The sequence below is a fragment of the Carassius auratus genome, chromosome 47 (genome assembly GCF_003368295.1).
Source record: "Carassius auratus strain Wakin chromosome 47, ASM336829v1, whole genome shotgun sequence".
In the NCBI taxonomy this organism is placed as follows: domain Eukaryota; kingdom Metazoa; phylum Chordata; class Actinopteri; order Cypriniformes; family Cyprinidae; genus Carassius; species Carassius auratus.
The window spans coordinates 6,664,352-6,679,541 of record NC_039289.1 but is presented as its reverse complement, the minus strand read 5'-3'; the positions used below and the strand labels follow the sequence as shown (position 1 = coordinate 6,679,541).

Genomic DNA, 15,190 nt, shown 5'->3' with positions numbered 1-15,190 from the left:
TGTTGCCTGTTTTAATGGCCAATTTATGTTTTGATGTCTTTGCGACTGTTTATCAATGATGATTTTATGATTTCATAATCCTGACCATTTGGATACTCTTTAGAACATTAAGGTGCTCTCCTACACTTTCTACAATGAAAATGCAGCTATGAAATTCATGCACCTCTTGCATTACGAGGGGTAAACATTTATTAAACGTCAATGCAAGCATTGCTTTTTTTACTGCATTGTGACGTCTCATTTGAACTCCGTCCATCGACGCCGTTTCCTTTTGGTGCGGAAGTTAAACTCTTGTTAAAATTGATGTTAAGCTATTTAAAAGGTAAACCGATCTAATTCTTGATGTTGCGTTTTCTCAGGTACACGTATGAGGTTGTGCATTGCAAAAGGCAACTCAAATCCTTTCGCATGTTATAAATGGATTAAAGAATATGTTCTGAATATGTAAATTTAGATATGTCTAAATATGTACATTTTCTAATATAGGCTTTGTCTAGTGTCTCAGGATCATCAGTTCTGGCTTTGTTAATAGTTTTGCATATTGAAAGAGAATGTTGAAAATATCGGCTGTCTTCCTAGATGACCGATAAAAATGAGAATGAAATTGATTTACTGTGCATTATTTACCTGTGATAGAGATTTCCACTGAATGGGATTTACTATTTTGAAGCCACCCACTTAAAGTTTGTCTGTTGTAATTGGTGCCTTTTAAGTTATTAGAATGAATTTGTGGTACATGCATTCCTATTTTCAGTTAAAAGCATTTTATGCTTTTTCATAGTTCAGCAGAAATATTACAGGATAATTGTGCACCAGCAGCAAATTCCTAAGAGTTGTCAGATTTGTGTCACTGTTTGGTGCTTTTAACTTAAAGACTTACAATGACAGTCTAATTCAGTTAAGTTTTTTTCAATCTCAGCCTTTTGTTAACAAAGTTAATAAAGTGTTTCTAAAGAAAGCTTGTTTTGATCCATTTATTTCTACTAGCATATTGTGCAAAGATGAATGTCCAGCTGGAAAAGGTAATAGCTCAACCATGTAGCAATAAAACAATTGCAACCCAATTTAAAAATAACTTGAGGCAATGCAGGTGACCTTTTGTGAAGGTCACCACTTTTATTAACATACTGGGCTCTGTAGCAGCAAAAATTTACAAATAAAAATGTTTTAATATACAGTGGAGATCATTCCATTTTGTGCTTGCCAAATAGGCCACAAAAAAAGACATTCGTTTTCCATATAAGAACACTTGAAGTTTGATTTACCAATATATATATACTAACGTTAGTGTATACATTTTGTTAAAATGCATCATATTATACTACTAAAGTAAGCTTGTAAGCATTCAAGAAATACCCTTTTCTTTTTATCAGGAATTACAGATATGGTAAACAATCTAGCATTTGGTTCTCTTTGATTTGTTCCTGTTCTCAGCCATTCTTTTGGCTGAAAGTTACCTGCCTTATCTTTTGGGATTGGTCAAAGATCTAGCACACTAGTGCTAGAAGGACTTTGAGTCCAAGTCTGGAAAACATATGCAGCGGTTTCTTCCAGAGATGAGGGCTAGGAGTAATGAGAGGAGTCAGCAATTTACCCAAATCAACCTTTAGCACTTTTAATATAAGGGCCTTTTGTATTTGTCATATCCTTGAGCTCTACAGCTCCTACCTGTTGCAAGTGATTCATGAATATCAAGGCACATAAACTCAGGTTGCCTCAGAGAGACCTTGCTAGCAATAAGAGAACTAAAAGTTGCTATAAGGAACTAAAATGGCACGGTCATGTCTAGATTGAACCCATGTTCTGCAAAAAGTCTTGCAACTTTGAAAAAGCCATTTTGAATCTCTTGGGTGTTTTTCAGTGCAAGGCTTACTATATAAACCCAACTGTGCCCTTTGTTCATTGTTTACGGATCAGCTCTTTGCAGGGTTAGAACCTACACCTTTTTGGTTCCTGACCCAGATATCAAAATATCTGCATGCCTTCAATACCCACTGTTACTCCAAGGACGAGCTTTCTTGGCAGGCTGGCTCCACTCAGTAAAGCAGGAGGGGGTGCATATGAAACGCATCCCCTCTGTTGACCCACCCCAAAACAAGTGCTGGATTTCTTTGTGACTGAATCAGAAAACATGCGTTTCTACACAAGATTTTGGCTGATACTGTTGCTGACTGTGGCGACTGGGTCATTTGGAACCAAAACAGGACACCGAGCAGGATAACAGCCCGAAGGTCACCCCACTCTCAGGTCAGTCTCTTCCATTTGTACTATGTGTACAATTGATGCATTAACAGACCTTTTTTGCATTTTTACATCTCAGTTAAATGAATCTGCTAAAGAAATAGATTGTAAGTGTTTGTGTGATTATTATAGCTGTTGGATGTTTTCTTGGTTATATTTTTTTGGATGTAGTTGCAGGGGTATAGGAACCATTTGATAGGTTTAAGTGTCCAATCCTCCTCCTGGAAGGCGTTTAGATCAAACACATTTGAGCACAAATGGAGATGAGCAAAGGATATGAGAAAATCCATTTGGCATTTGGCTAAGCAATATGGAATGGCATACAACAATACACCTCTTTCAGCAGTTTACAGTACATATCAAACGGCATGTAGTTCCCACTATGCATTTTCCGACAATTGAATTGGAATATCAATTCAAAGACTATCCGCCTTTTTCTTCAACGTGGAAGTAAGCCTATGGGTGAAACTTCCGGTTCATTAGCCGCTATAGGTACATAACTAGAATAACAATGTGCAGTAAACGGTAAAACTGTTTGCACTACAAACCAGTGTTCATAATTAAGATAATAGATTCAAATAATATGATAATACACAACAACTTTCAATATCAAGCAGCAAAATGAACTCTTTTGTTCAGCTAAAAATAGCCGGATGGAGTGGACACAGATGAGACCATAGAATTTACAAATGGCGGTGCCCGTTTTTACTACAAGAAAAAGGTGGATAGAATACCCAAGACATGTCACTTGTATAGTTCTGAATTGGGAAAAATCGAAAGCGTCACTGCAGCTGCCGTTAGAAGTCCCGGTTGAGGTGACACTAGAATCTCCAGTTGTCTGTGCGCAGAATGAGACTGGATAAAGCCATGGCTCAAATGAAACAGCAGGAGGCGGCGCAGAAGGTGATTGACAGGCTTCAGAAACAGAGTGAACTAAGTAAAAAATTATAATTTTTTTTTAAGCACCAATATTCAAAACAAAACCGAACCCTATGTTACCACTGAATTTCATCTAAAATACTATAATTCATTTAAGCTATGATTCATTTATATTGGCTAAGGACCACAAAGAGGCCCAGTACCGATCCATTTTGCTGGTGAAGGCCCTGCAGGGTGGTACTTCTTACTTGGGAGGTGGAAAGAGCTCAGAAAGTAGCCAAAGCAGATGAAGACGGCTCATCAGTGCCCAGTCAATGCCAACATCAACAACGGCGAGGGGGTGTGTGGATTCCCCCTGACCAACATCAACAACCATGCCATCCTCCAGATGACTTTACCGACCTGTATGTGATTGAGCTGGAGAGCGAGAGCACCAATGTCTTCTTCAAGACCAACGTTGAAGCGACCAAGTGTGAATGTTGCTGATGGCCTCCTTTGTTCTTTGAAATGCACTTATGCATGCATATATAGAAAAATATATATAAAATATCTCATACATATGCATTTATTTTTGCTTGTAAATATACAAGAGATCTGTTTTCTCAAACTGACCTGGTACATATGCAAATGTGCAAAGTAAGCTGTCATTTGAAGTGTAAATTAGGTAATTAAATTACCTTATTTAAATATAAGCTGTATTAAATATGAGTTTTCCTGTTAACAACGATTTGCATCAGTGGTGAGCACATTACAATATTATAAAAACTAAATATTCATAAAGCATGATTTATTTTGGTATTTGTATGATTCCTTACACAATTTGCTAAATTCTCTAAATGTTACAGGTGGTTTTAGGTTCATATAAACCATTTGAGATGAGGAGCCAGAAGTTAAATTAATTAAATTAATTAAGATATTTTATGTTTTTAAAATAAATCTTATCCTTAAAATATTCTAATATGCTAATTCTCAGTTATTAATAATGGTTGTTATTCTAAATGTTGAAAAGAGTTTTAGCTGCATAATATATGACATTTTTTCAGGATTCTTAAGTGAATAAAAAGGTCTATGAACAGCATTTATTTGAAATAGAAATATTTTGTAACATTGTGAATGGCTTTACTGTCAGTTTTGATTAATTTAATGTTTCCTTGTGAGTAATATCAGTTAATTTGAAATCTGCGATTTTACATGGCCAATTTGCAATCATGAATCGAGTGTTGGTATTAAACATACAATCGCCTCAAGCAGTCATTTTACGGATATTTTCCTGTAAATATTAATATTTTACAGTTAATAATTTATTTAAATGCATTACTGATAATGAATCTTCAATAGGCTACAACTTGCACTGCTAATGATGTAACAACGATGAACATGGTTTATTATTAACAGTAACTCTATTAGATATAAATTATAATCCATCCTAAATTCTAGTTTTTGCATACTGCACTATTATGCATTCATAAATCAGACATTAGGCTTGTGTTAAAGGGAATGGCGTCACGCAAGAAGCCACGCCCACTCGTGCTCCGAGTATAAATACAGCTGGCCTACGGCCATTAACACTTTAAGTCGGAGCACGGACAGAAAAGAATCAGGCCTTGACGTTGGCCGGATGGTTAAATCCAACCTCCAGACGATCCTGAATAGCCACTGTTTTGTCAGAGAAAAAGAGAGTAATATATCCAAGATGCCAGTGATCGAAATGACCCGTAATAAACCCGAGAGTGAAAGGTAATGTGGGACTTTTATGTAGCTGTTTCGCTAGCGGCCTTGTTTAACCAGTTCAGCCTAGCGAGATAAATCAGTTGTATGACGAAATACAATGTTATTTATGTTCGATTTATTGGTTTTTTTTTTTTTACTTCTTTGCGTTCATAACGAGCTTGAAATCTACCCATCTGTCAAAACTCTTCAAATAAAGGTATTTCTGAATGAATTCTGTTAATGTTACGTGAGAAAGCCTCTGTTCAGGTGGGATCGTGTTGTCTATCAGTCACGGATTAGAGTGATTGACAGGCCTGTTGCCAGGTAACCGGTTTTGTCGAATTCGCCGAACATTAAAAAAAACTTCCAGACGACCAATTCAAACTCTTTACTGCCAGTTTAGCTGTCTTTAGAAGTCTGTGTAGTCTCTGTTTGAGGCTTGAGCTAATACCAGATGATTTCAATTTTGTTGTGTAGCAACATAACATGTCGTCATTCGTTAAGTCAAATTATTGTATAGATTTATAAATGTTTATCCTGGATATTGAGGTGTTGCATAGCTCAACAATTGATTGACGGGTGAGCGTTCGCGAGGTGGCTAACGCTGAAATGCTAACTGGATTAAAGCGAAACCAGTGGGGTAAAATAACACTTGACATCGCTAAAATTACGTTATGAATAATACGTCGAGTAAGAATAATTAACAGTCATATAAACGAGTATTAATCCACAAAATGGTGGTTAAAACCGGTATGAGGCAATTTGTAACGTGCTAATGGCTAAACGTCGCCTCGCCCATCCCCCCTTGTTTGTTCCTCTGTCGTGCGTCATTGCTGTACTGTATTGAGTACCATGTTGATTTTCTTGGTTTTAGGATATAAATAATTTCTTAAACTAAGCTTATTTGTAATGTAGAATGAAAAGTAAACCACTCTAAACCAAATGTTAGCTAAATATAGTATGAGAGAAATCTATTAAGGTTCTGTTTGTTGTCTTGATGCATTCTCAAATAACCGGTTTGCAGGGGAAATTTGGGTTAGTACGTCAGGTTTTAGATGTAGTCATGTCTGAACTTGTATGTGGCAGATGGGTTGTAAGTAACACTGGTTACCTCTTGTCTCCTTTTTGGTAGGAAGTTACATCACTGCATGAAAGACCTGAATAATCTGGTGGGCATCACAAATCCAGTTTTAAAAATATGGGCGGATGTTTTGGCTTCCTGTGCTTTGCCTACTCTTTCATCAGAGGTTTTCTGGGCTTGCAGTTACCCCTTGTACTCATTGGGTTTGAATGATGTCTGTGTTCATTCACCTGCCATAGGCTGTTGTGTAACCACCGTTCATCCCTTCCCATGTGATCCCAGCATCTGTAACAGGCTCACGAACTTCAGGGCTTAGGCAGATTTCAATGGGACGAACTAAAGTTCTTGTTGCTGCCCACAAAAGTCGTCCTCCACCAGTCCCCCCCCCCCCCCCAAACAAATGGGCAAAATTTAAGATCTCTTTTTTAACTATTGGTAAAAAAAAATAATGGTCAAGGGTCAACTTTAATTTTTTTGATTGAGAAGCTGAATAATTAAGCTTTCCATTGATGTATGTTTTGTTAGGATAGGACAATATTTGGTCGAGTTAAAACCTTTTGAGAATATCTAATCTGAGGGTGCAAAAAAATCTAAATATTGAGAAAATCGTCTTTAAAGCGGTCCAAAAGTAATATGCTTTGATATTCATGGTAGGAAATTGACAAAATACCTTCATTATTTATATATATATATATATATATATATATATATATATATAAATTCATTCATTCATTCTCAAATGGTTTTAACTCGACCAAATATTGTCCTATATATATAATTTTATTTTTTTTTGGTGCTGGAATTAAATTTCCCATTCATTTCTCCCATTGACTTTCGGAAAAATCCGTATCTATACAGTTTTAGAGCATGTCTGAGGATAACCAGCTATGGCTGAACTCATAAGCATACAACATTTCGAGTGAAAAAATTAAGAGAGAATCCAAAAAAAGTCAAAGGTACAAGAATGTACATTTTCATTGAGCGAAAGAACTACTCCCATAAACCACCGCGAAAGAGCTTTTTGAGTGACATGCGTATGTACTTGTACTGGTGAATCCTTTCCTTTGAAATTAAATACAACATTATTAATGCGTATGAAAACTTCAGAATAACACAAATGTTTCTGTGCATTAAAAAAAAAAAAAAGTTCAGTGCAGTGTATCATCCGGTTGAGAGAATGAGCAACTTCAGCAAGAGTTGGCTGTTTCAAAACATAGAAAGCTACCAAATAGCCAGCATTTTTGAGCATCACTGAAAGGGAAAATTTCAGTATTTCATTGTGGCTTGAGATGAAATAAACTGCCCAAGTATTGCAGATCTTGTAGTATTCATTTTCACATGCAGTTACACATTGCCGGTTTAAAAACAAAGTGGCTGGGAGATTTTGAAATCCACCAGCCACAGTGGCCGGTGGACAAAAAAGTTAATTTCCATCCTTGACTGAGGGGCTAAACCATTCAGGGCTTAAGAAGTTATCAAGATTTTAAAATGTTAACAACCGGGCTAATATGGTCAGATTCCTGGTTCTAGTAAGAACTCTTGCTGGTGCATTTTGGATCAGCTGGAGTTTGTTTATGAGTGCACAGAGCAACCACCCAATAAAGCATTACAATAAACTAGCCTTGAGGTCATTAACGCATCAATTAACGTTTCTTCATTTGACATTGAAAGCATGGGTTGTAGTTTAGAAAGATTTTGAAGATTGAAAAATGCAGATTTACAAATTGCTCGAAACATATCTTTTAAAGGATAGGTTGCAAATAGTGCGCACCGGTTTCTAACTGATGAAGAAGAATTGACAGCACAGCCATCAAGTGTTAGACAGTGTTCTAGATTATTACATGCAGAAGATTTTGAGCCGTTATTTACTTTTTTTTTCTTCAGAATTTAACCGTATGAAATGGAGTCATCCAGTTGTTTTTATATAAGCTATGCATTTGGTTCTTTTTGTGAATTGGTAATTTTCGTCGGGCTGTGACAAAATATTTTATATATTTGACTTTTTATTCACACCCCTAAATTTTACCAGCATTTCTTTTACTTTCCAAGGTATTGAATCAATGCTCTACCAGTTGAGCTAGTAGAACGCTGTCATTCAGTGATTCTTTACAATTTATAGCCAAATATTGTAAATGAATGCCATGCTGTGTGATCATTAAGAAGTATGGTGTTGTGTTTTATGGTTCCAGTTCCCATCGCTGCAGTAACCCGTGTCCGGGGCCTCTGTGGTGTTCCTGATGTCCCTCTCCCACCCCTGAAGATCCCAGGTGGGCGAGGGAATGATCAGCGGGATCACAGTCTTTCAGCTAAGCTATTCTATTCTGTGAGTACAGAGGTTTGGCTCACATTGCGCTTCATATAAATACATTTGTGTGAATGCATGATATCATGAATACAGTAAGTGAATTTTTGTTTTCAGTTAGTATTACTAGGAATTCATGATAAAGAGAATGTGTTCATGATCTATGCTGTTATCTCGCTGTGCAAGGGTCATACTGTATCTACATAATCTTATCACCTGTGGGAATTGATGTTGGACATTCCACCTCACCTGATTAGTTAATGACTTAAAGGGATAGTTCACCTTCAGTTGAGAGTGTGTTACAGAAAGATGTTTAACTTTAGAATCCCATTTTATCAATTAAATAACCATGGCAATTTCAGTTAGTACAAAAGCATAAAAAAAGTGTCTTAACTTTAGGATAAACTCACTGGTGTCCCAACTTAAAACCTTTTTGAAATCCAACTGTAAAAAGAGAAGCGAAGTTTGATGGTGGAGAAACTTTAAGCACCCAAATGACTAAATAATAAATAATTAGACTGCCACCACAGATGATTTTGCATTTGGAATACAGAAGGTCTATATATAGATGTAGAGAGAGACCCTATATACAGTGTGTGCGTGTATATATAGTTGACCAAATTTCGACCAACATTAGAGGCCCATGAGCTGTCACAGATCACTATCAGTCATTCTGCAAGTTAAGCATGCCGTTGTTTCTCCATTTTTGATTTTGTTTACCTCAGCTGCCTCTTGCATAGTTGGTTGCTTGGTAACAGACCTGACAGTAGATTGATCAAGTGGTTAAAGATTTCCTAACTAGACCCAAGATAAGGTTTGATAAGAGAATCCGAAATCAAGTTAAGATATGCTTCGGTGATAGGAATTTGTGTAATCCTAAAAAAAAAGATCATATCTTAAATTAAGATCTAGGATAAGAAGTTTCTGTAATATGCCCCGTAGTCCTCATTGACTTCCATAGTACAAAAAAAAAAAAAGTCAATGGGGACCGGCAGCTTAAGGTGAACTATCCATTTAATGCATCTCATCCAATCCTACAGTTTGTTAAATGGCTGTACAGGAGTCATTTTCCATGAGTGCATGCATAGTATAACTGTACTTATGTGGTCTTTATAGGATGCTCAGTTACTGGTTCTTGAGGAAGCCCCTCAGCTGAACAGCCGTGTACGTTTTTTGCTCTTTGAGCGGCACTGCTCTGTGAGCAAGCACTTAGTCTGGAGGGGGGCACTGAAAGGGGGAAACCTTTACATTGAAATCCCCACTGGTGTCCTCCCGGAAGGCAGCAAAGATAGGTTAGTCCAATTCACGTTCTTACGATTTTCTTTTCTCCCTGCTGAAAATGTCATGTGGCTTAAACCGATTGTCCCTTTTTGCAACAGTTTTTCACTCTTGCTGGAGTTTGCAGAAGAGAAGTTACAGGTTGATCACGTTTTCATCTGCTTCCATAAGAGCCGAGATGACCGAGGTAAGGTTTACGTCTTTTCTCCTCCTGTAGTCATGATTTTGTTAGGAGTTATTTTGGCCTGTTTTTAACCCTCTTTCTGCTTCCGTCTCCAGCATCTCTGCTGCGGACGTTCAGTTTCATGGGCTTTGAGATTGTGAGACCGGGTCATCCCCTTGTCCCAACCCGCCCCGACGCTTTCTTCATGGCTTACAGTATCGAAAGAGACTCCGACAGTGACGAATAATGCTTTTCAATCACATCTTGCTTCTAATTATTATGCTGTATATCACTAAACATGGTCACCATTAAAAGAAACACAGGATGAATGTCAATAGTTTTTTTCGTATTTGCACTAGTGTAAACCCAATTTCCACAGTGACCATTAGTTTCTAAGCTATTACCACTGGGCTTACCTTCCAGTGTAATTGGATTCTTTGCTGGTTCCCCTTCAACCATTCCCACACTGACCATTTGTAGTCCATAATATTTATAGCGAAGATCCCTCAAACAACAACGTTTGTAGAATCATGGTTTTCATTGTTGATCTGTTTTCTTTTTACAGTTGTTTTCTTAATGTGTGCATGAATTGGAGTTTTTAGTTGTGACCTCAATAGGATCTGTCTGCATGTACAACAGTGTGCAGAATAAAAATGCTCACCCTATACCACTAACTTCGTTTTGCTGCCTCTTTTCATTTCTACATGCATAATGTAAGTTATTAGACCACAGACCATGTCTTACTGCGTTTTAAAACTCTTTATTAGTCTTTTATTTTTCCAGGTAATTTTAATAAGTAAATGCCACAAGGTCATACCCCAACAATAAGCTGATTTTGCAATAATAGTTTATATTGCATAGACTTACTGCAAATGTGAGGTTTGTGCAGGGCTCCTGAAGTACCCAGCAGTTCATGAATATGAATTACAAATATGGCACAAGGTGATCCGTTTTTTAGATTGTAGAACTGTTCATTTAGATCAAATAGCTATATTATAAACTATAGATTAGTTATATCTGAGGCTCATCAATTGCTGTCATTTACAGTTTTCATTTTTATCTGTTAAAAAGGTGTAATGAAGTCATGAAGGCCCAGGCGTTTAATTATGCTGTGCATAGTCTCTGGGTCAGTAAGCGATAGATATTGCAGACAGAGATAGTCTTCCCAGTCCAAGCCAGGCTTATCCTGAAACAGTCCCTTTTCGGCAAGCTTGAGAACCAAAAGAGATCGTTTAAATAACAGCCAATTAGAAAGCACAGAGTTCTCCATTTGGTTCTGCTGAAAGAGGCCATGTCGAGGACCCCAAAGCAGGGCCTGGAGGACACCTGCCACTTCGGCTAATAGTAGCTCGGGTTTCTCAGATGTAAGCTGGGTTACCAGCCACAGCAAACCTGGAGTGTATGGAGTGTCTTGTGGCACCTTGCAGACAGATGAGCAACTGTCGGTGAGATGTAGGCAGTACCTCAGCAAAGTCCCCAACTGGAACTCTTGGGATGTTGCATCTTGCGAAACTTCGTCCTCAAAATGGCTCTTCAGGACCAAACGAGGGGTGCCCCACTTCTCCCACAAGGTTTTCGTCCTCTCGTTGTCCGTTTGCTCTTTGGATACTGTGATCACAGGTGTACCTGTAGAAGTGTCTGTTTTCATGCTTCCCTTTTTCATCTCACTTGGGTAACCCCTAGGGACAGTCACTTTCCGCATGATACTAGGCCACACTAATGTCACACTCTGTGGTTTCAGTTCCACATGAATGCCTTTAAAACCTCCCGGTTGCTGTAGTCCTAGTACCAACTGGAGGGCAAGAAGACAAAGCCTCCTCTCATAAACCTCTGGTAGGGTAGAGTGCAAAGAGTGTCCTTCCTCAACGAAGTCCTCCAGTGTTCCCAATGGAAAGTCTCTTAGCACAGTCACACTAACACCATTCTCCAGAAGATCAGCAACTGTTTGCTGTTGGGATACTTCAGTGGTGTCCCCATGTGAAGGGTCTGGGGTCATCTGAGCATGCTGTGAGTTGGAAGTTTGATCTGTAGCTGTACATTGTGGAAAATGGACCAAGCCTTGCTCAATGTTAGGATGTGGCGTGGACATGGTGCAGTCTGATACTGAATCACCTCCGTGAACCTGGTAAAAAAAAAAATGTAGGAGTCATTTTGAGTTCTCACACATTCAAGTAACACGCAACATATAGGATTCTTTAAGTCCCTTACACAAATTAATGCATTGTGACTAAAAAGTCCGCTCTAAAGTCTTGGTAGCATGTCACACTGTCGATGCTGTTGCTTAACACCTGGCATGATAAAGGAAGTGTGGGTTTTTTTTATTGAGGGTTTTGTACAGCAAGCTAGGGCTGCCTTATAAGGGTGTGCATTTTGCTTGTGGTTCAGGGTCAAGCATTGATGGCCTCCTTGCTGCTTTGGATTGAAAACCCTTGTGCATTATAGCCCACATATACACAGACAAATGGCAATTATATTTATATAACACTATTTATTACCACCAGAGTTGACCAATGTGCTTTACAATAGAATAACTAAAAACAGCAATAACACCAAGTATGGTGACCCATACTTAGAATTCGTGCTCTGCATTTAACCCATCCAAAGTGCACACAGCAGTGAACACACACACACCGTGAACACACCTGGAGAATCTTGGTAAAACCAAGAAAGAAAGAACAAAATACAGATTCCTAAAGTTACCAACTAGATTCCATGTGTCTCTTATGTTATTATACTGTTGATGTTCTTACCTTAGCGGAAAACAGTCTCCCAGGAACCTTCGGACAACACACCAAGTAGAAAGCAGTCCACTGCTGCTCACACAAAATAAAGTCACTGGGCTGAGAAGTCTTTGCTATCTCCATTTCATGTTCATTTAGGAAGATGCTCGATTCCATGTTCTGCAACGTGTTCTTGAGAAACTGAAGATAACACTCTTGGATGCTCATGGGAACTTGCTCATGTCTCTGGAAGCTTCTGAAGACACTTTGAAGTTGCTCATCTGGTGTATCAAAGTTCACCTTGTGCATGGACAAACCCTGATACTCCTCTGCTTCTTCTTCTTGTATTGTAAGTGTGTCATGAAATGGCATTACCATGTATAGTGGATTTTCATAGTTGCTGGTTCTTGTATTATCATGGTAAGGAGGGTCCAGAGTTTCCGTTGGGAGGGATAGGGTTCTCGTCAAACTCTTTTTGGGTACTGGAGGAGGAATTTCATCTGAGAAGAATCTCATCTGGTGATTTTCTGAGCGACAAGATAAAGGTAAAAAAAAATACTTCTAGCAAGGGAAGACATAAAGAATACACATGCCCAAATGTTGTTTAATGTCATGTGTTATGGAACCATGAAATGAAAGTCAGTGGAAACGGTCTCAGTTCCCACATTACCGTTGAAACACAGACTACATGTGGTTTAGCTGTCTGTAAGCGGCTTACTGTATTGGTTTCAGGTGTTACTTCCCTCAATAATACTTTTGTATTCAATAAATAAAGTGTAAAAGAACATAACCAGAAATGAGGAAGGCTAAACATGTGAAAAGTTACAGAAACCAGTTCTCATTTTAGTTCGGTCCTTATCACTTTCATCAAAATCAACCTTTTTGTGTTAAAGTATAGAAACATGCTGTCAGTGCTCACCATAGCGATGATGTATTGGACAGTGGAGTGCATTACAATCAGTAGGAGTGAACACTTCACTAAATGGAGACGCTGGGGTCTGAGGTCCAGGCAAGTGTAAGTCTCCCACCTTCAGCTCTAGATCCTTGATGGAGTTTGAAGAAGACTTGCTCCTAAAAAAATCCAGAAACATTACAATGTGAAGTTACTGGGCCTGAATTGCTTAACTTTCCTAACCTCACCTGCTTCAGCGACAAGTAACTTTCGTGGTATGAGGTTTCCTGTAACACAGCTCAAATGTGTGCCAAGTCATAGTACTAGCATCTCTTACCTGCGCTGTTTGATGGGCAGTGCAGGTGGTGATGTCCCTGGTGCTCCCAGGAGAGTGTAGTCTGTTGCTTGGTGCATTGTAGTATAGCGTGTGAAAGTGTGAGCGTTCGTAAATACGGTTCACACTCCTCCAACTGTCAGTTCCTGTAGTTATCTTCTAGTTCATTAGCACACATGCAGTTACCTCACTTACTCTGTCTCTCTGTGGCTGTCTGAGACATTGCCACAGCATATCTAGTATCTGAGGTTGTGTAGCGGAAAAGCTGAGTGCATTTGGTGCACATCTGTTCTCTGTACTTTCAAATAAGGAAACTTTGAAATAAGGAACCAGTTTTTACTGTCACTGGATGACATGCTAAAATGCATTGTGCTCATATACTGGGCTAGATTTGTGTTAAACATGAAAAAAGGGTTTTTATTTCTGAACAACATTGTTATAAATTGGGGAAACGTTTTATAATTTATATATTACACATCTGTGTTTTCTACAAAATATGAAAACTGGGCATCTTGGAGTACACCAGTCACAAACTCCTTTGCCAAATTGAGTTGGAAGATACCGGTGATTGGAGTAGATTTGTGATTTTTTTTTTCCCCTTAGCTTTGTCATTTTTCATACACTAGAGGATGCTGTTTTTTCCCGCTCAGTCTGCTTCAGAGTAATTGAAAACAACCATAGAAGAGTATAGACCTATGACTAAACAGATTATATGCATTTCCTGAAAAGGTGAAAACAGTTATGAAACACTAGCTGCAATAAGACAAGCACAGCTGAAAAAAAGATAATAATCTAAGGTGCAAACAGCAATTTGTAAAGTAAAAAGGTTTATAATTTGCTAATGTTTATTCAAGAGTCCGGTATTTTTTTGCTCCCACAAAAAGCCATTGTTCTCCATAATGGTAATCATTCTAAACTATGAATGCATAGAAAATATAAATTATAATACACTCAACTTTATCATTCAATAGCATAATGTAAACTGGGGTTCAATGTAATTTATGCAATGAAACCTCAAAACAAATATCCATTCAGAACTGTTGTGTCCGATTATGCATTATATTTTGGACAAGACAACGTTTGCAGATAAGTGTACTCTACTAAAGCTGTCATAAAGAGTAAAAGAATCCAGATTTAGGATTTGCATGTTCTGATGCGCAAATCGAGCGCATTTCTTACAAGTCCATTGTGTTCATGAAGTGATCAAAAGATGAATTACACAGTTCTAATTTAAGTGAGTGCAGGGAAAAAGCTCTAATCAAAATGAAAGTGAGGGTGAGGGTGAGGAGCAGGGGCGTCCCCAAGGGGTAGCCTTGTAATGCAGTCAGTCAATGCTGACAAACTTCAGACTTTCTTAGGAACCCACTTGATTCAAAATGGAATCTCATTACATCATATTCATAGTAAGGTTGGCAAGAGGATAGAAGGTAAAAATATAAACATATATATATATATATATATATATATATATATATATATATATATATATATATATAATTTAAAAAAATAAAACAAAATGGAATTTGCAAAGAGTGTATCGTATCGTATCGTATCGTATTTTTCTCCGAACTAATTTCACATTTCTGAGTT

At 37.9% G+C, this 15,190-nt stretch overlaps 2 protein-coding genes across 2 annotated transcripts; one reads left to right on the top strand and one right to left on the bottom strand.

Annotated features, from left to right (window-relative positions):
* The first annotated feature begins 4,670 nt into the window (after positions 1 to 4,670).
* Positions 4,671 to 10,328, top strand: LOC113064938 (ornithine decarboxylase antizyme 1-like). Its single transcript, XM_026235954.1, is given in 6 exon segments — positions 4,671 to 4,857; positions 8,101 to 8,146; positions 8,148 to 8,234; positions 9,330 to 9,505; positions 9,593 to 9,678; positions 9,771 to 10,328. Coding segments are annotated over 6 exon segments (645 nt in total). The 5' UTR covers positions 4,671 to 4,738; the 3' UTR covers positions 9,902 to 10,328.
* LOC113064937 (inactive tyrosine-protein kinase PEAK1-like) lies at positions 10,113 to 13,900 on the bottom strand. Its single transcript, XM_026235952.1, has 4 exons — positions 13,604 to 13,900; positions 13,294 to 13,445; positions 12,405 to 12,901; positions 10,113 to 11,776 (listed from the first exon to the last, which is right to left on the bottom strand). The coding sequence occupies exons 1-4, from the start codon at positions 13,678 to 13,680 to the stop codon at positions 10,718 to 10,720; spliced, it is 1,785 nt and encodes a 594-aa protein (XP_026091737.1). The 5' UTR covers positions 13,681 to 13,900; the 3' UTR covers positions 10,113 to 10,717.
* Between the last annotated feature and the right edge of the window lie 1,290 nt (positions 13,901 to 15,190).

Excerpts from the sequence above, each read along its gene's own strand:
- LOC113064937 (XM_026235952.1), bottom strand. The coding sequence starts at position 13,680 with ATGCACCAAGCAACAGACTACACTCTCCTGGGAGCACCAGGGACATCA. Across the intron at positions 13,446-13,603 it reads CTGCCCATCAAACAGCGCAG|GAGCAAGTCTTCTTCAAACT; the intron begins GTAAGAGATGCT and ends GGATTTTTTTAG. Across the intron at positions 11,777-12,404 it reads GGAGACTGTTTTCCGCTAAG|GTTCACGGAGGTGATTCAGT; the intron begins GTAAGAACATCA and ends TTTTTTTACCAG.